Genomic DNA, 20,394 nt, shown 5'->3' with positions numbered 1-20,394 from the left:
AAATAAAGTAACTACAGAACCTCACAATGACACAATCGAACCTCCCCGCTTGAACCAGAAAAAGAAGCTTAGCTACTCATGATCTGCGCAATCTCCATGCTCTTCTTCTCCATAGCCGAACTGCCTTCTTGCTTCTTGGTCTTCTTGATGATCTCTTGGATCTTGGAATGAGTGATTTCTGGAGCTGGTTCGCCCCCCACTTTATATAGCCAAAGGAGAGGGCTGTTTTCCAACTCCTTCTAGGAGATCATCTTATCCTTAGGGGGTTTTGATCTTAGCAACACATGATCAGACAAAGCAACACTGATATTCAACTAAAAATCATTCACTACATCATTCAAGGCTCAGCATACCAAGCCCAAAAAAAAAAAACAAACACAAAAAATAACAAACATAGAAGGTAGCTGATCAATCCTCAACAGAAGAATCAATAACACCATCAATGGCTTCAACCTCACTTCAGCTCCCCTAATGGATCCTTGTAGAGAATCCGGATCAAAGGCACCCCAACCCTGTGACTCAACGGTCAACTCTGGGTGGCGGCGAAGGATCCTTTGTCATAAGAGATTGAACCCAACCACAAAGGAAGCCTCGGCTTACTCGTCCATTTGCAGTTGCATCTCCTCCGATGCCTGGTACTTATGGACGGCTTCCTCAGTAGCCTCCTGCCTCAACCTGTCTCTCTTAGCCTTAAACTTGGCAATCTCTTGCTTCAGCTCTCGGACGAGACTAGCCTACTCGGTACTGCTCCTTTAGCTCGGTCACCTCCCTCTCCAGCGCGACCGACCATTCCCCAGCGGTGTGAAGCTCGGCCAACTGGGCCTTCTACTGCAGGTACTCGGAGTGATCCCGCTCATATGATGACCGAAGGTCTCAAAGATGTTCAACCAATGCGACCACCGCACAAGCATTCTGCAGACGAACATGATAAGTGTACAGAAAAAGAGAGTGAAACACAAGGAATAAGAAAAGAGGACTTACTTGGGCAGCAGACTGTAGTAGCGCACACTCCAAGGCTCCGTTGCTAACCCCAATGGATTCCCAAGCTATTGACATTGTCATGATTCCCCACAGAAATTGCTTGAGAACCCCAAGCATCTCCAAATTATCATCTACGCGAACTGACCGCCTCGGCACATGCACACCCGAGCTGCTGTCTACCTCAGTTACCGACACACCTACAGGACGTTGAACCCCTTCAGGGTCAACCACGACAATGTTGTCCTCCTCGGCCTCTCACTGTCGAACTCTTCTTCGTCAATGAGCCACCCTGTCCGCGGATCATGGCTGCTATTCCGCCTCAAGGTGAGCCTCCGGTTGCATACCGACTCGCTCCTACCTCTGTCAGAGCGCCTTCATCTGACAAATAATCTCCTCTTCACTAGCCATACTTACACCTACAACATATGATACCCAAGGTAAGTAGAAAGCAGGAAAGGTAAATTTAACTCGGCAAACAAAAGTAAAGGAAACAAACCGGCCACCCTCTCCATCAGCCCAACGAGCATCAGCATCTCTGAGCATGTGTACGCGATAACGTCAATTTCATGGATCATGCTCAGGGGCGACCTCTCCTCCCAAGTAAGCATCGACCATTGGGGCTGCAGTTGAGTCATCCTCGGCTCCCACAGCTCGACAGGGAAAGGGAGACCGCCAGGGATGTGCACAAAGAAGAACAACTCCTTCTAGTGCTTCACAGAAGAAGGGGCCCCAACCAACGACTGAATATTCCATCAGGTGGAGAAGTAATAGTACTCTTGTTGGTGGTGTTTCAGTTAGAGCATAAAGCTCACCATCCCCAAGGTTAGTTCGATATCATGGACCGCACAATAGAACATAAGGCCGAGAAAGAACCTAAAGGAGTTTGGCATCAGCTGAACAGGCAACTCCCTGTACCAATTTAGCACCTCGACGAACCCCTCGCTTAACGGGAACCTCAGCCTTATAAACGCATAGCTCACCAAGCTGAGCATCAATGGCCATCTCCTTGGGTAGCGGACACCTCATTTGGTATTCCGCAGGAATGGCGTACATAGCTCGGATCCAAGCCATATCCCCGGCACCAAGACGCAAGGTGTGGTACCGAACCGATGACCTGCCTGAAGAGGAAGCTCCACCTCCATCCCAGAGGGACCTGCCTCAACCTCCTCAACTTTGGCAGCCACGAAATCTCTTAACCTAGGCTCGTAGATCGAGCCGCGAAAAGAGCTGGAACCAGAACTATTGGAGGACCCAGAAGAGGAAGAGGACCGCCGAGATGAAAACATTCCGGACAATTTGCAAAGCTGAAGAGTGAAAGCCACCGAACTAGATGCCAAGTTGTTTGCTGAGCTATCTGCCAAGCTAGCTACCAAACTATATGACCGAACAATCTGCTGAGCAGTGAATGCCAAACACCTTCTTGCAAGCAATACTAAGGATAGGGGATCCCCCCATCCCCCCGTCTTCCCTTTTATAACCATCAGGGGCACAAACCGAGGAGAAATCAACGGTGCAGATGAAGCACCTTTGTATCGCCCCAGAAGGCCAATCAACGTGACCAATAACATATGACAAGAAGCCTCGGAAGCTGAAGTGGCACCCTCGGCAAGTAGCGGTTGTGCCCATTAATTGTGTCGGTTCAACTACAGTACCGGTCCAACCTTCAACGCGGATCCTCGGCTATGCCGTTTTAAGGCCACAAGTTCGTGCAGTAGCCTGGCCAAGCACTCCCCCTCCTTGACAACAGAACTGGGGAAGTGGTTCGGGAACCGAAATTTTGGTTCTCGTTTAAGTTCTACAATTGACAATCGGAGGACTCCTCAGCAACAACTGACACGGTGTGGGTGATACACATGCCTAGAAGTTCCTCGGCCGAACAACGAACCTAGGGGACCTTGTCCCTTGACTTCAGAACTGGGGGAGTGATGTTGGGGACATGTCTAAGCTGGACCAGAGGCCCATGGCCATCTGCATAGCTCGGCCATGTCGGCGATGTCCAGCCGAGCTACGACATTACCATGATCCCACCGACCACACCAACTATTCGCTTAGCGGATAGGTATGGGAAGACAACTCCGCCGAGGAGTAGGACTCTACCCCCTATAACCTGTCCCGATTTCCCTAAAACCCTACTCCGAACAGGATATGGACCCTCCGGTGATGAAAGGGTACTCCATGCTCAAGGTAAAGGATTCCCAACTTCTAACACCCATTCTACTAATTAGCCCGGACCTGCATCCCTGTATCTCAACCCGACCATCCACCCCCTCCTACTGACTTGAGAGTCGAAGTACTTACCCAAGGATAATTCCTTGGGCCTTTGACTTCTCCATTGATTACAGGTCTTGAAGCATAGCCTCGTCCTTAAAGCTTGGCCCCGACCTGCCAGCAAGGACTATCTAGTTGCCATCCTCGATTCGTGCACTACCTTGGATTGAGCGGCATCAGTTTCAATAGTCGGATCGTATTTGAATGCAAGTTTTCAATAATCATATCAGATTCGGATTTTGCTCAAACTGATATGAATCCAATTCATTTATATCCTTACAAGTAAAGGGCTCTCTCATATACAACATTCATTCAAAAGTCTAACCTTTTAGGGTATAATATGAGCAGGCTTAGTGAAAGGTCCAGAATTGTAAACAAAAGTGACAAAAGAAATTTTTTTGTCATGATTCCTAATTTTATCTATGTAATGACCTAAACACCAAGATACCAATGGCTCATTTCCATCCAATACTTCTGCCATCACTTTTGCGTTGAAAACAATTATTAAATGTTGGCATGCTCCTAATGAGTAAATGATAAAACTTTAAAATCTGCTATAGACTCTGCCTTAATTTTCTCTTTAACCAAACCCACTTTACCAACTACAGAAACACCACTATTAAATTTAATATAAAACACTAACATATGGCAAAGATGGAAGGTTTAACATGTCATACACAACTACATCACTATTGGCATAAATATTAGGATTCTATATATTCATTATTCCATTAAATTTTCTTATAACCTAATGGGTATTTCTTTTAATATTCTTAAAAACGGTGTCTTTTCCAACTTGCCACATGAGATATTAAATCTTGTTCTCTCTATTTAAGGTTTTTTTTATCATAAATAAATTCTATTAGTTAGGTTCTAATACTTTTAATAACATAAAACCTATTTTAAAAAATAACCCAAAAACAAAACCTTCTTCTGTCCATGTGGCAAAGAATTCAATTATACAAGTGAAATGGGTCAATCCATGACACTATAATTAAATAATATTATATTATATTATATTATATTATATTATCTTATATATATATATATATATAGCGTATGTATGTATAGCTTTTAGCAGCATTAATTAATAGGGTAATTTAAAGTTGAAATAGGATAACAGTCCAGTATCAGTATGTAATGGCCGATTTCTTTCTTTTTTCTTGAATTCAGTAATGGCTGAATATGGGTTTACAACAGTTCGTACTAGTTTAGCAAGTATCGATTTGTAACGGTTAATCTCGGGATTGTAACAATTGAGTACGAGGTTAGACATGAATTTGTAATGGCTTGTACCAGTTGGATATAAGCTGTAATAGTTGAACATGTACTCGTGATAGTCGGTTGAATATTAGTTGTAATAGTTGAATGTAGGGTTAAAAAAATCGTTACCTCTCCGATATGCCCCTACAGTGGGTCTGACTAGTTTAGGGGGTGGAAGAGCCCTAAACCGGCCCCCTTGAACCGGTTTTGAAAAAAGAAATAAAAAAAAATACATCAATTCACCCGATACGCCCCTACTGGCATATCGGACGTATTGATATTTAGAACCTTGGTTGAATGTGGATTTGTGGGTGTGGGTAGAGTGGAGTCCAAGGGCCCTTGAGATGATCAATATCTCCAAGCCTAATCGAAACTCATTTTGGGACCAAAAAATTCAGTCCAAGCCCAAATGCGGCTCTATTAATCTTTGAGATAGAATCGTGCCCAGCCTAAACCAAGTTGCAAACTTTGCGAGTAGGATGGAGTGGTGAGATGCTAAAATGCAACCAGTTACTAAAACTGTCTTGATGACACGTTAACACACACCTGGCAAGTTTTGAGGTCCTGACTGCAGTTTTAAGTTCAAACCAAACCTTCAGCATTTTCATGAACAAAGTGGTCACTCAGACTAGAACTCATATTCTTACCCTTGTCAGCCCTAGATTAGCAATGGCTCCTAATCTGTCTTTAATCAAATGCCATGGAACAACTCGTGTAGAATTCTGAAAGCTCTGGCTACTGGAGCCATATCAGTTTATTTTGTTAGAATGGAAGTTGATCATGACAAGAAGAAACAACATTGGAAAGACACAGCGATGCATTAGACAAGCAACCACTATGCCCTTCTGAATAGCCTTACAATCCTTAGATCCATATATCTGAAGTACAGTCACCACCAGGGTATCTCATCTCATGGGCAAGGGAGGGACCATCAGGTTCTAATCCGAAGTCCACAAAGAAGTTGGGATTTAGTGCTAGACCACCTTTCTCTGTGTCAACATCAATTTGTAACATATGAGACCCTTTCTCTAACATTTCTGGATAAAACTGACGATCCCATACGCTGAAGAGAGAGTTAGTAACATAGAGCCGCTTTCCATCCAAACTTAACTGGATCATCTGAGGCCCTCCTCTCAGACGATTTCCCTGAAACAAATGAAGAGGTTTTGTCAATCTCAATTATATATACTCCAACTGACACAAATTCAGTGTGACCACTCGGCCATTTATATATTTAGAAATATTAGATTCTGTTGCTACTCATAAATACTTAACTATATGGTCTTTAGGTTAATTCATTGGGTTGACTCTCATTGAGATTATTATTATTGACTAGATAACCTAGATTAACAACTACACACAAGTATACCAATCTTCACATGTTTATATGTGTAGTCAACATATTTAGTACAATACAGGAGATATGATTAATGAACTTAATATCCCATAGCTGATGACCCAGTAGCTGAGATGGCCACTTGGTATCCCTCTGCATATGGAGGCATGGGATAAACCCACATCACTGCATGCTCTCAGTGGTAAGGTCAGTGGACCTCAGGTGCACCCCAGCTCTGTCTCCACCCCTTAATCCCCTGTAATCACATAATGCTGAAAAAAAAAATACCTCATATATAGTATAGTGTTACTAAAGCAGATACTAACCTGGACTTCGGGGACATCAAATTGAAATTGTTTCCCATCTTCTGTCTCAGCAACAATAGGACTTCCCTTTCGAATCAGTCCCCCAACCCATACTTGGCCTGTCAATACAGGTTTCTTGGGGTCCTCAATATTATATTGTCTCACATCCCCATGGAGCCAGTTCACAAAGTAGAAGTAGCGATCATCAAGAGATATTAAAAAGTCAGTTATGAGCCCAGGCATCTCTGGAAGAATCCAGTTCTGAACCTTCAGAGGCTGCACAGAAATTGCAACCTGCATTGTGTTTCTTGAGGTCAGGAACTTGGTGTTGTTACAAAATGAACAACAAGAAACTCCATAAACAAGAATTATCTGCACACCTCATGGCTCCACGATCCATCTTCTGTCTTGAAAAATCTCACCATGTTGCTTGTTAATGCACAGCCAACAAAGCCAGTATCTTTGGAAGGATCATGAAGGAACCTGATCTGAAATATGAATGAAACCAATGTATTTAAGGTACCACACATGCTACATATCCAATGCAAGGATATATTGAGACAGAAAGACGAATGTTGTTAGCCTAAAAAGGTTTGTTATAATGATGTTTAGAGACCTCCAGGGGTAAAAGGCCAGTATTTCCAAGATCCAATGTTTGTTTTAGTTCACCATCAGGCCAGCTGTATACACTAAGATGTCGTCCATACAGACCATCTGCAACATGTTGAAGGTTGAATCCTTTTGTGAAAGCTGCTGGAGCTCCCCACGATGTGCTGATCATTGTCTTGTGACGAGGTTGGTACCAGAAATCATATCCAAAAGGTGGACTATGACCTGGTTTCTCCCACCTGAGTGGCAAGAGGAAGGCAAACATTCAGGAAGCTATGAGAAATAAATAACTCATCCATCAATGCAATTTCATTACATGATTTCTTCAAACCAGTTTAAAGCCTCCCAGGATAATTTCTGATTGATCCCATTTGTTTAACTTCTTAGCAGCATTTTTAATAGATAATATGACAATGATACTTTATCATTGCTCCATGTCACAAGATGATATTATTCCATATATATCTGGATATAAGAAGCATAGGATTGAGAACAAAAGCTATTACCTGTTCTACTTCAAAGCCCAAGAGGAGGCAAAACTAGAACAGTTTAGTCATGTTTGTCGAGGCCAAGGAATGCACTCTAGTGCAAGTATGTGATTAGGTGAAAGCAAAAGGCTCTAAAAGGTCAAAGCAAAGTATAAAATGAACAATCAGACATAGATTGTTTTAGTCCAATAGAGGATCTAGCCCAATCAAAAATGGTGAAATGAAGTTAGTTCAATGACCCTAAATAACTGAGATAAATATTAGTCAACTTGAGCTGACCTGAGTTTTTTAATCTTCATTATAGGGTTAATAACATATGAAATTTATATTCATTGAAAAAATATATTAATGAAAGAGACAATCACTTTGATCTTGGAAAACATGACTGTAAATAGGTACTTCCGAAAATAAACAAGTAATGAACAATGAAAAAAATAAAGTTATCTTCATTCTGTAACAGATCATATTTCCATTACTGATCCCATGTAAGAATACAAAATTTATGCAGTACAGTCAACATAAATCACTGCTCTAACCATCTCTCTTTTTTTTCTTTAACCTAGAGCCCACAAAAAAGGGGACCAATAGTATTTAGTAAACAAAAAAGACTGTTACTCCACCAACAGACATCTTAATACTCTTTTATGTCAGTAATGAATGAAAGAACTCCAAGAATGTAATATGAATGATAAGAGGCACACATTTTTTCATGACTCAAGAAGACATTCCTACTACCACTAAAATATCCTAAAGTTTTCATATCAATCAAACAATGGGATAATCAAATGCCTGTTCAAATGATATCATAAAGAACTGGCATACCAGGACAAATGTGTCATACAAAGACCTCCAAGCCCTTATGGCTTATAGTCCTTCAATGGTACCGTGTAAGAATCCTATTGTGTTTAAGTCATAAATTGAAGGAAAATTTGCTCAATGTATCTCAAGAGACGGATTGGCAACCAAAATGGTATACAGTCAAAGACAATGACCTACATTATAGCAATACTTTTACTGTTGAATAGAAAATGAAGCATGCTTTGTGAGCCATCAATTTATGGTCAATCCTTCAAAGAAATACATGCATTCACAAATTAGAAAAACTTATTAGCAAGGCCAAAAGGATTACATTGCATGTAAGATATTACTATTAGTAGTTTTGCTTCTTAATTTAATGAAAATTACCATCAACTTGTGTAGGAGGGAAAAAGAGCAAAGAATCAAAATTGAGAAGATAACAGATAGAAAGAGAAGAAGAGAAGAGAAAAATTTATAATAAATGAATCTGAAAAATATGGAATAGAAACCAAATGGGAATTTACAAACCATAAAGATGACCAAATATAACCAACAAATCAAAACCATTCTGTTCAAATATTTGAACAGCTCAGAATCAGAACCAAACAAAAGTGTTGACTAATACCTTCCCTTCACATTGAATTCTGAATCAAGAAGAAGAAAGCCATTTCCCTCAGCATTGCCATCCTTATCTCCCAGGCATGATATCAGAAGATCACCAGATGCTAAGCAATGGGAAGTGTGAGGAAATGCCAACCCAGTCTTCTGTATAATATCTGCTGGCTCAACAACTTTATGCAAAGAGGGAGCCCTCCTATTCGCTAATGTGTCAATCACATATATGCGACCTGAACTGGAAAAGAGAGGAAGGAAATTACTGAAGTTAAGACGGCAGTGAACTTCATTGTGGCAATTGAATGGAAAGATAATGTTTAACCATTGAATCAAGGAACCATTAATTGCAAGTAAGAGGATATTACAAAAGCAAAAAACATTGGAAAAAATTTTCTGACTTCACACTTCACAGCCTATGTGAAGCTCATGATACTAATTATGGATGATAGTTCTTTAGCAAAGTATATTACAGAACTAAGAGTTCTATGAATTCCTTAATAAAGAAAACTTTTAAGCATAAGAATAGGAATTGGAAAAGTCTGCACAGCATAAAATATGGTAAAATTCCAACATTCACTATTAGTTAAGCTACTATAGCTAACAGCATTTATTGATTGGCAATCTCAGAAATTCCTCTACTTCTGGTGGCAGGATATACATAGAACCTGTTGATTTGTTGTTTATTGTCCAAAAGTCAAATATTTGGGAATAATCACAAGGTTCTGTTCATTGCTTATTCAATAACAGCACACATTCAATTCTAAAAGTTCTTTTTCTAGATATTACAAATACATGATAATCAGACACGGGATTCATCTTGAATCATCTGTGTACTTGTCATCTAAAATGCATCTTAGGTGTGCCTAACCATTAAAACCCAAATAAAAATTGCTCCCCTTTAACATCTAGCACAATTAATTTTCTGCTAACATTCTAATATAACTTTTTGTCTACAAAAAGAATTATCCATACTACAATAAAAATGCCTTACACCAATGAAGGCAAGATCAAGAAATGCCGTTCTGCTGATGGATCTCCGTGGCAAGAACTGCAGGCATTCCATCCAGAATGATGCAGTTCATCACCTAAATAAGGCATAGGCAACCTGTGGATAACTTTTGAGTAAGTGGGTGAGCTTGGATCAACATCTACCGTGGCTAGGAAGTCAGGCTTCTCTCTTCCAGTTCCTGTGTAGATGTTAAATCATAAGAATGGCCCAGAACATGATATACTAAAAGTCTAGATGAAATATCTATAAATATCATGTTAAAAAAAATTGTACCAAATTATTATTCAGTTCTTCCTATATGTCGACAAATGTTGACAAAAAAAGTAACATTTGAATAATTAAGTGAAATGCTTTTCTCCTTATCTTTTACTGTTCAATATCTTAAATTCCCAAGAATAAATAAATTGGTAAGAAAAGCATATATAAATAAAAGAAGCACTTCTTAAAATGTCAACTGCAAGTGCTTGAGTCCTTTCTTTTGTGCTTTTATCTTTATATGTTAAAAATGTATCTCTTAGTTCTTTTATCATTTCCAAAGATATCACCATCAGTTTCAAAGATTTGACAATGTTTTCAATGTCATACAATTTCCTATGATATTCCAACAAAGAAAGAAATATTCTTTTTACTTGTGGAACAATTTTCTTTTATTCAACATGAAAGGGAAAGAAAATATAGTATAAAGTTTCTGAAGACCAAAAATCTTTGTAAACCACAAGGAAAATTGTAATCATGACATAGTGTCAACTAAAATACACAATGTCAAAATATATGTAGAGCTATGCTTCATTATCTAAAATCTACGATAAGGAACAGTTATTCTATCTCTCCTTGTTAATTATGATCTCATTATCCTCATTAAGTCCATGTTCATAGCACACATCATCTAGGGAATAATAATATCAAATAAAATGCTTTTTCACCAGCACAAACAGTAAAAGTAAAGTATCAAACCTACATCCAGAATTTAATTTCTAATATATGTTTTATGTCGAAATTCCAACAGACATGAGCTGCCAAAAATATTAAGTATTAGTTATATTCCATTGATAACTTCAATCTTTTCTTTTCAAATTTTGCATTTCATCTTAATCTCTTCCTCAAAGAGAAAATCCCAAGTAATCATAAAGAAGAGCTTCTCTGGAACCAGACATGACCTCGATCAGAGTGGCATACCCCAGTTCCTTCCCACAGAAATCATGCCCAAGGGCCAGGATAACCTTCTCAGAAATCGATGCATGTTGATAACAGCACTCACCATTGCTAGTGCTCTCATATACCCTAAGCATTAATCTCTTCCTCAAAGAGAAAATTCCCAGTAATCAAATAAAAAATCACATGCACAAGTGTTAATTTCAACCTAATAATTGATTGCTATCAGACTGTACCAACATCAATTATTGTTGGGTCTTGAAATGACAGAATCAACAAGGAAGCAAATTCAACATTTACCATTTCAGATTTCCATCTGAGAGCACCATAAACAAAGTACTTAAAAGTGGAATTCAACAGCCACAAAAGACCAACCACAATAAATCTCCTAAATAGCATATCCAGACTTTATGATTTTGAACACTTCATCTTGATTCCAACCGATTAATCACAATCGACTCAAATTGATACCAAAACATTCCTCATCTAATGTTGTAGGTCCTCCAACCCAAAAATTGGGGAACCCATTTTGTAAACAATTATTAAAAATATACTTATAAACTCAAAACCCACAAGAAACTACATATCTCTGCCTAACTTCCTTCAAAAAACCCTCTCCACATGAAACGAAATCCCTTAAAAAATTAACCAATCCCAATTCAAAAGGTAAGACATTTAGACATTGATTGTCAGCATCAACCACTTATACATATTTCACAAATTAACAAGATTAATTAAAACTTCAATAAGAGTTCTGAAGGAAGGGAAGAAGCAGATAGATTCCAGAAAATAAATACTCTCTACCCATGACTACATGCATGTATTATAGATTTATAGTAGCTTGTTTCAGGCAAAGAAAGAAATGGGTACCTGAGTACACACATGTTACATAAAGCAGAGCTTCTCTGGGACCAGACATGGCCTCAATCGGAGTGGCGTACCCCGGTCCCTTCCCACAGAAACCATGCTTCACGGCTGGGCTAACCTTCTCAGAAACCGACGCATGCTGGTCAACAGCAGTCGCCATGGCTTGTGCTCCTCGTCTACACTAGAAGAAATGAAAGAACCACAAAGGAGACGAAAAGATACAAAACTCTTCCTCGCTCACTGACCAGAACCAGGCAGCTTGGAGTACGTGAAGTAGTTGATCACTGCTATGCTTATATAAAAATGGCAGTATACGTTTGTCAATACATTGAAAACTCTGCTGGAATCCTGGTTCTTCCTGAGGAGATGGCGCCACGAAAGCCATCGCTTTGCTGTTAATGGACGGTGAGGATTTAATTTAAAGACGGATGGGGATTTGAACAGATGCTAGGAAATGGTTTGTAATTAAAGATAGAAGGGATGAGATAACCGATAGGATGGATCTATGTAACAGGGAGTTCGGCTTAGTGGGCAAAGCCCATTCGGACAGTTTTTATTGCCTTGCATTTAGAATATCTCCGTATATTTTATGGGAGATATTCGCAATACAAAATTGTAAAAAGCTGTTAGAATGGTGGATACAAATTATCCTGATAGAAGCCGATCTCCGTGATATGAGTCATATAACATTAGTTGTTCAGGCATGAGAAATCGGGAAACATATCTGTTTCAGTCTAAGACCGAAGACGAAGATGTGTAAAGGAGTTCCGCCACAGTACAATAATACGTCCAGGGGGGATGTACCTGGAACGGCTCTGTGTCAGGATTCGACGGACAGCTAAAATGTTGGAATTTGGAGTCACGAGTTTTGTTTAGCTGAAAAAGTAATTAAATCCACACGGGTGAGTGACGGTGGATTGATGCCAAATTCACGAGTAAGATGCGTTTATAGATGCTATCAATAAATTACAGTGATATGATTCAGAATTCGTACACAACAAAAGATAAACTATAAAATGCTCCCTTGAAATATGTGACAATGATAAAACCTCTCCTGTTATCAACAAAAATCCCCCTTCCATCATTGACCCAAACGAAAAACTGATAAGGTTACGAAATTGTTCCGCACTAATCGTCATTAATTGCTTCTTGATTAATTTCTTCCCCCTCCCTTGCTTTTAACTTATTCTTTGTTAGGTTAAAGTTTCAAAGTCGTGATCTCATTTCATTTTTTTTTCTAACGCTTTGTTTTTGTTGATGCTTGGATTAACTGAAGATAATACTGTGAATTCACTCCTAAGCTCATGCAGGACCGACGTGCCCGAGGGTCAAGGACTAATGACCGAGGTGAGAGGTTCGAGGTCTATTGCATCCTAAGTCTGAGGTAGCTAGGGGCCAAGGGTTCGGCTATGCAAGAGGGAATATGTCAGAGGCCTCGAGTGGAGACCCGAGGCGAGGACTTTGACAGTCAAGTTAGTACCGAGGTGTGAGACGGACGAGGTCCAAGGTGTGAGTACCCAAGTGAGATTACTAGAGAGCAATGAATCTCAAATGCTAGTGAAAAAGCTCTAGTATTCGATCCTTTATGTGGAGGGGGGTCACCTTATATTTATACTTGAAATCGCCTAGAGGTAGGTGAGCTCGAACGATGGGGAGGCAGATTGGTTCGCCTGGCGTCATTTTGTCTTCTTGAGGCAATTAACATGTGTCGGTTAGTGAAAGGGGTAGCAAAGGCGGCTACTCGGTAGCTGTTGGATCTAGCGCGATCTAGGCCATCCATTTTCCTTTAATAGAGGCCTTAGTCATTTATTTTCCCACCATTTGCTTTCGAGTGCCTACCCTTTCAAGAGTCTTTTGCTCCCCAGAGCCTTCGATTTTAGCTCCCGCCTTTAGAACTCCTCGTCCTCGTCCTCGTCTTAGGTACAGCTCGCTATGTCTTGTTCTAATTCTAGCCCTGAGTGCTATGAACTCTTGAACCCCTCGGGAGCGAGCTCCTTCCACACCCCAACCCTTGTCAGCTCCGACTGAGGCTCATCATTTGTCAAGATCCCAGTCCCGTGCCAAGTGATCAAGGTGCTAAGGGAGAGGGCAGCCCCCAAGGATGTTGAGTGCATCCGTGGGAGTGAGGACTCACCCTGTGCAAGTGTCGAGTCCACGACACTGAGGGAGGCCAAAGGGTCCCCCTTAGTGGCGAAGAGGGTACCGGTTACCAAGGTCAGCTCGAGGATAGCGGCCGAATATGCTACTCGAGGGGTGGTCGTAGGGTGTCTTCCGCACTTGGAGTATGACAATGTCCTCGACTATGACCAAGTTAAGGCCTTGGCTAAGAAGTATCATATCCCTCGGTATTATCAACTAAGGATCCCTGACATTGGTGATCGGTCGTGGGCATTGGAAGAGGGGGATATCTGAAGGGATGGGAGATCCATCATATGGATGGCCGAACCCTGAAGGAGGGTTGGGCAAAATTTCAAAAATTTCTTTACTCTCATCCAGGAATCCTATTCCCAATTTAGAAAATTGCATTTTCAAGGTTCGTTCTTGTAACCAAACCAGACCAAATCTGAAATCAAATTAAGGGAGGGATATACCTGATACGGAATCCATGTAAGAATGCTCCTCCCAATGTAGGTGTTCACGCCCAAAGAGAATACCAAATCCTCCCTCCACTAAAGATGGCACAACTTAGGGTGAGGCAGGATCAATAGGTAGTTCTTCACCAAGAACTAGTGATTCTTCAGCAAGAATCAAATAGGACAGTGAGCATAGCTTCTAGAATGTTTCTTCTCGCAAGAAACAATATCAAGATCCAATCTTGAACGAATCCAAGAACTAGAGATCGAATAGGGTGGGGCAGCAAGATCAGGAAGAAATAGAGTAGTCTAACTATGTTGTCTTCTTTCTGTATTCAGCGAATGTGTCTTTGGAGGTTCACCCCGCTCTCTTATTTATGGCCTTAAAGATAAAATTTCCTAATCTCATTAGGAGTTTTCTAATCCAAATCTTTTATTTGGATCTGAACTCTTTAAGTGATAAGAATAATCTCTTATCTTATCTACAGATAAAGATCAACCTTCCTAATCAAATTAGGAGTTCCTCTAATCCAAATCTTTATTTGGATCTAGACTCTTTAATGTAACTGCAATGCTTGTAGAAGTCCCCAAGTAAAGAATCACTTCACCGTCACTCAGTCTTTTGTTTGTCCTGAACCCCTGCAATGTGTTACATGCATGAATAGAAGCCCCGGAGTCAATACACCAGGAAGCAGAAGTCATTATTGGTTTTTATGACAAAGGATTCGAAATTACCTTGTTTCTTGGTCTCTAGGTACTGAGAACAGTTCTTTTTCTAGTGGTCGGCCTGTTTGCAGAAATGACAAGCATCTGATGCCTTGTCCTTTCTCTACCTTTTAGGCTTGCTAGTTTTCTTCTGAGGTTTCTTCTTTGCCTACCTCTTCTTCTTGTCCGATTTTCCACCTTCAACAAGCACGGCAACGGGCTCATCCTTCTTTATTAGTTCCTTAGCCCTCTGCAACATATTACTAAGTTCGTGGAAGCTAACATTTAGCTTGTTCATATTGTAATTCATGATGAACTGATTGAAGGAATGAGGTAAAGAGTTCAGGATGGCATCAACTTTGGTGACATGATCTAGCCCAGATCCAAGAGCCTCCAGTTCATTGATGTACCCCATCATTTTAAGACAATGGTCATGAACTAGCTGGTTCTTGGACATTTGTGCGGTCATAAACTGTTTTAGGACCTTTTGACGAGTAGAATGATTATGCTCCTCATACATTGTCCTTAGAATATTCAATATATCTTTGGACAGTTCGATCTGATTGAATTGTCATTGTATCTGATTGTCTAAGGAGGCTAAGATATAGCACCAGGCAAGAGAGTTTTTCTCCTCCCATTCTTGATATTCCCTTCTGCAGGCCTCAAAAGCCCTATCACCCGGATGATCTGAAGCAGGGTTCTTAGCAACCTTGTCCAATTTCTCAGACATTAGGACTAGCATAAAGTTACAATACCACTTACTATAATTTGGGCCCTTAAGCTTATTGTCATCCAACAGTTTGGTGAATTGTTCGTTTGCCATTTCTGATAAAGGCAAAGCAAATATTAGTCCACAACTTGATTTGATTCATGCTATCCACTTAGATATGACTTTTAATCTATGTTCCATTTCCATTAGTTTATCTTTGAGATTTCCCTCTTATGTCAGTGACGGAGACTGCGAACTATGTCTCTAGAAATGTGGAAAACCACATAGGGTGCATGGAGCCAACTGTTTTAGCTGCATAACCCCATCACCTTCTGTGAAGGATCACATCCACTCATCTCATGAGCTTTCCCTTTAACCTTTGTTAGATAAGGTTCATTGCCATTTTAGGTTAAATCTTTCTGTTCAGTGAATGCTTACCCATCATATTCGTGAACACCAAGGTACCGTGAGAGAGTCTTCCATTTTAGGATAGGCCCCTCCCACATCAGTCTATGACGCCCCTCCATCTTATGAAACAATCCAACAGATCCAACAGCAAATGGATAGCCTAATTTTATGGTGCATTTCCTCATTACTGGAGAACCCATCTTCATGTTAATGATGAAAGGCCTTTAGAGAGTTCATCATATGAATATCCCTATCACATGCATTCATATTTTAGTGGAGGGAACGAAATATTACGCCCTAGTTTTGTTTAGGTCAAACCAAAGTGGCTCCCACTGACTTTCTCAAAGCCATATTTAAATGGGCCCAAAACAACTAGGGTTCTGCACAGTTCATCTTGGGGAGGAAGCTGATGTGGGGCCCACCAAACAGAGAGATCATCCAATGATCTTATGGACACCATGGAAATGATATGCATTTAGCCATGGTATGCAAAAGAGCCACTATCGAAATAATCATGGGCCAAGTACTTATGGTCCATGTACGTAGCACATCACACATCCATGCATCACATGCCTGAAATAAATTGATCTAATCTATTAGAATATCTGTAAAAACCTTAATTACTTAGATTAAATCAGTATCAACCCAACAGAGCCCATAATGTTATCATATAGCATTATCTGGGTACATGGGTTCTATTGCAAAAAGCAGTTCGGCCCATGTAGCTAATTTAGGGCTGATTCAGTCATTAGCATATTAAAATTAGGTTTTACAGAGGTGGATCAAATTAAAGATTGAAGTGGGCCATCAACTCTCTGGTCTAATCGAATTAGGGTTAGAATAAACAACCCCATCAAACCAACAATTCAATCCAATCAGTTTGGACCAAATCTGGTGTAAATCGGCCCAAGTTTTGGTGTCCAGTTCAAGATTTAATTCAAGAATAATGATCTGAAAATAAATTAATTCAAGATAATCAAATTATCAAGAAACTAAAATAAGAGGGCTGCACTATGATTTTCTTGGATATCTTACAAACCTACAAAGAACAATTAATCGCAGATTGTAGAATCGATATCTGCAAAATCGTAGATTGCAGAACTTGTTTCTGCGAAAATTTCTTCTCCTTTGTTGCGCGCTCCAGCGATCTCTAGATGGAAATAAAATAGAAAAACCTAATTTTTCTACTATTACATCACATCAAATTCCTATACAATTTGTCTAAAAATAAAAAATATATATATTTATAGACCAAAATTGAATAGAATAGAAATCGCAAAGTGTGCCAATCTTGGCACCATAAGGATTCGATCTCCATCACATGTGCAATCCAAAAATTCAAGATAAATTCATAGAATAATTCTATAAATTTTAGAGAATAATAAAGATTTATTTTCCAAATCATCTACCCATAATTTGGGAACCAATTCCTAAAAAAATGCACTAACTGCGCAAATCAGGTAAAACACCTTCTACCCATTTGTGCAGGTTCAGATCTATTCTATTTTGATTCAAGACTTGAACTTGGCTCTGATACCACTGAAGGGATGGGAGATCCATCGTATGGATGGTCAAACCCTGTAGGAGGGTTGAGCAAAATTTCAAAAATTTATTTACTCCCATCTAGGAATCCTATTCCCAATTTAGAAAACAACATTTTTAGGGTTGGTTCTTGTAACCAAACTAGACCAAATCTGAAATCAAATTAAGGGAGGGATATACCTGATACGAAATCCATGCAAGAATGTTCCTCCCAACGTAGGTGTTCATGCTCAAGAGAGTACCAAATCCTCCCTCCACTAAAGATGACACAACTTAGGGTGAGGCGGGATCAACATGTAGTTCTTCACCAAGAACTAGTGATTCTTCAGCAAGAATTGAATAGGATAGTAAGCACAGCTTCTAGATTGTTTCTTCTTGCAACAAATAATATCAAGATCTAATCTTGATCAAATCCAAGAATTGGAGATCGAAGAGGGTGGGGCGGCAAGAGCAGGAAGAAAATAGAGTAGAAGGCAAGAGCAGTGTAACTGGGTTGTCTTCTCTTTGTATTCAGCGAATGTGTCTTTGGAGGTTCACCCTGCTCTCTTATTTATAGCCTTAAAGAGAAAATTTCCTAATACCATTAGGAGTTTCCTAATGCAAATCTTTTATTTGGATCTGGACTCTTTAGATGATAAGGATAATCCCTTATCTTATCTGTAAATAAATATCAACCTTCCTAATCAAATTAGGAGTTCTTATGATCCAAATCTTTATTTGGATCTGGACTCGTTAAGTGGATAAGGATAATCTTGTATCTTATCTACTGATCCAAATCCCAGATCTGCCCCTATTTAATTAATCTAATTAACCCCATTAGAAATGGGCTTTTAGGCCCATTAAGCTTTCAAGCTCACTTCCACTTTAATGCTGGCTAGCTTGGCTCTCTTTGTATGGCGTGGGACCCTATCATTGATCTACACATCAGCCACTTGGGTTCAGCCTAGCCTCTGTTACAAGGCCTGGCCGAATTCACTGCTAAATACAGTGAACCCCTGAGTCTATCACTATGGGCTCTCAATGGGCCCAACATTTACACTAAATGGCCATTGGGTCCAGCCATCTTATGAAGGCTTAAGGACTGTGGGCAGATGCAAGATTAGCTCATCAGGTATAACCCTCAATGGTCTTACACTTAATCTCTCAGCCAATAATGATCAAACACTGCCCGACAAGAGAGGGCCTCTCCCTCGGTTGAAAGGTGCAGTGTTGCACTCTCTATTCACATGGATCCCGGGAATTAAAACCTTTTGTAAACATTTTGAAACCATAATATATTTGTATATCTCTATATAAATAAATTTTGCAAAACAAATTTTAACGGTTAAAATCAACTACCGGTAGTTTAGGTTTCCATCAGAGAGTGCATCTCCGATCATTCACTTTATTCGACAAAGGAGCTGATCCTGTCACTATGATCACCCACTCAGATGAATTCTCGGACTGTCCCAACATACCCAGGTTTTGACCCCTCTAAGGATCTCACTGATTGGCATATCAAAGACAATCCAATCCGACACCTAGTGCAGCATCATAATCGAGTCTAGAGGTCAGGTGTAACATTCTAGTTTCACCCATCTATCTCCAAGGTCTAGGGCAATACTGAAATTTTTGTCCAGTTTAGGGTTTCAAGAAAACCCACACTGCATGTACCTCCGGTCTCACCCTGGCAGCTGAGACAAGCCACCCCAACCAACTTGACGATACATCAGTGTTAGCCTTGGTAGGATAAATCTCCCCAGATCTATCCAACGGTTTTGAAGATTCTAAACTAACACGAGTCTCATATGTGTCCAGTTTAAGGGTATTACACAGAAACACACCATAATAACATGAACCAAATATGTACTTTATTCATTTACAATAAATGTCATAATGTACATCATGCTAATTGGAGCTAAGGGCATACATTGTCTAACAAGATCTACATGTACCAACATTTTCTTGAGTTCGACCTTAGGTTTTCCCTTCATCCGCTGCTCCCCGAGCTGTTGAAATGATATGGGGTCACCCTTAGCCAACTAGCTCTTAACGCCCTCAGAACCATCATTGCCATGCTGGTGGTGGCTCGGCTTCGAGATGTGGACCTGATGTCAAAGATGTTCTGAGCCATATTTATGTCGAGGAAACACTCCTCCGAGGTCGGCATGTACTATTTCCACCCTCGTTGAGTCCGACCCAAAGACAATCCTTCTATCTGTCCCTAACTAGAAGAGTAAATTCTTCTTTGTCTCCTATCCTGAGGGTTGGTCCTTCAATTCGGGTTGGGGGGAGATATATTTAGCCACCAAGAAGCCCATGCCAATGCTTCAGAATGATGAGGCTGCCATAGTAACCCACATCCTTGTGTTGGGAATGCTTCGGGTCAAGCCTCTTGTGGAGGTCGAGCTCCCTCTAGTTTTTGTAGGGCTCAACTCTGCTTCCCTAGGTAGGAGAAGTCCTAGTGTCGGCTACTTCACACGTTGGGTGTCACTATACTCCAAGGGACTGACCCTTCATTTCCTTTTTTGTAGAGATACCGATTGATGCCAAGTAGATGTTGTTGGAGAGCGCCCTGGAAAAGAAGAAAGGCCAGGTCAAGGGCACGTTGGGAGAGTAGACATAGAGGATGCCTGTCGAGGAGGTTCCTACACGAGTGAATAGAGTGTCCGCCTCTACTAGGGGGAACCCTCGGCCACCGACCCCTGCTGGAGGAGGGGATCCTAGAGGGAAAAGGCCAACCTAGGAGAACTAGCCAAGGGAAAGTGGCAAGAAGAGGCCTTTCGA

At 40.4% G+C, this 20,394-nt stretch overlaps 1 protein-coding gene across 1 annotated transcript; it reads right to left on the bottom strand.

Moving 5' to 3' along the window:
• Positions 1 to 5,227: 5,227 nt before the first annotated feature.
• Positions 5,228 to 12,531, bottom strand: LOC148874545 (selenium-binding protein 2-like). Its single transcript, XM_088961810.1, has 7 exons — positions 11,695 to 12,531; positions 9,655 to 9,850; positions 8,674 to 8,901; positions 6,770 to 7,001; positions 6,534 to 6,641; positions 6,175 to 6,447; positions 5,228 to 5,658 (listed from the first exon to the last, which is right to left on the bottom strand). Exons 1-7 carry the CDS (start codon positions 11,849 to 11,851, stop codon positions 5,377 to 5,379), a joined length of 1,476 nt encoding a protein of 491 aa, XP_088817936.1. The 5' UTR covers positions 11,852 to 12,531; the 3' UTR covers positions 5,228 to 5,376.
• Between the last annotated feature and the right edge of the window lie 7,863 nt (positions 12,532 to 20,394).

Source organism: Nelumbo lutea, chromosome 1 (genome assembly GCF_056320005.1).
Source record: "Nelumbo lutea isolate HS-2025 chromosome 1, American lotus-T2T, whole genome shotgun sequence".
Taxonomy (NCBI): domain Eukaryota; kingdom Viridiplantae; phylum Streptophyta; class Magnoliopsida; order Proteales; family Nelumbonaceae; genus Nelumbo; species Nelumbo lutea.
Note: the sequence above shows the minus strand (reverse complement) of the source record. Positions and strands in the feature narration are given on the sequence as shown.

Bases quoted from the DNA above. Each gene is read 5' to 3' on its own strand.
- LOC148874545 (XM_088961810.1), bottom strand. From the start codon at position 11,851: ATGGCGACTGCTGTTGACCAGCATGCGTCGGTTTCTGAGAAGGTTAGC. The intron at 6,642-6,769 runs GTCTCTAAACAT...TTCATATTTCAG, and splicing joins CTGGCCTTTTACCCCTGGAG to ATCAGGTTCCTTCATGATCC. The intron at 5,659-6,174 runs GTTAGTATCTGC...CATTTGTTTCAG, and splicing joins TTGATGTCCCCGAAGTCCAG to GGAAATCGTCTGAGAGGAGG.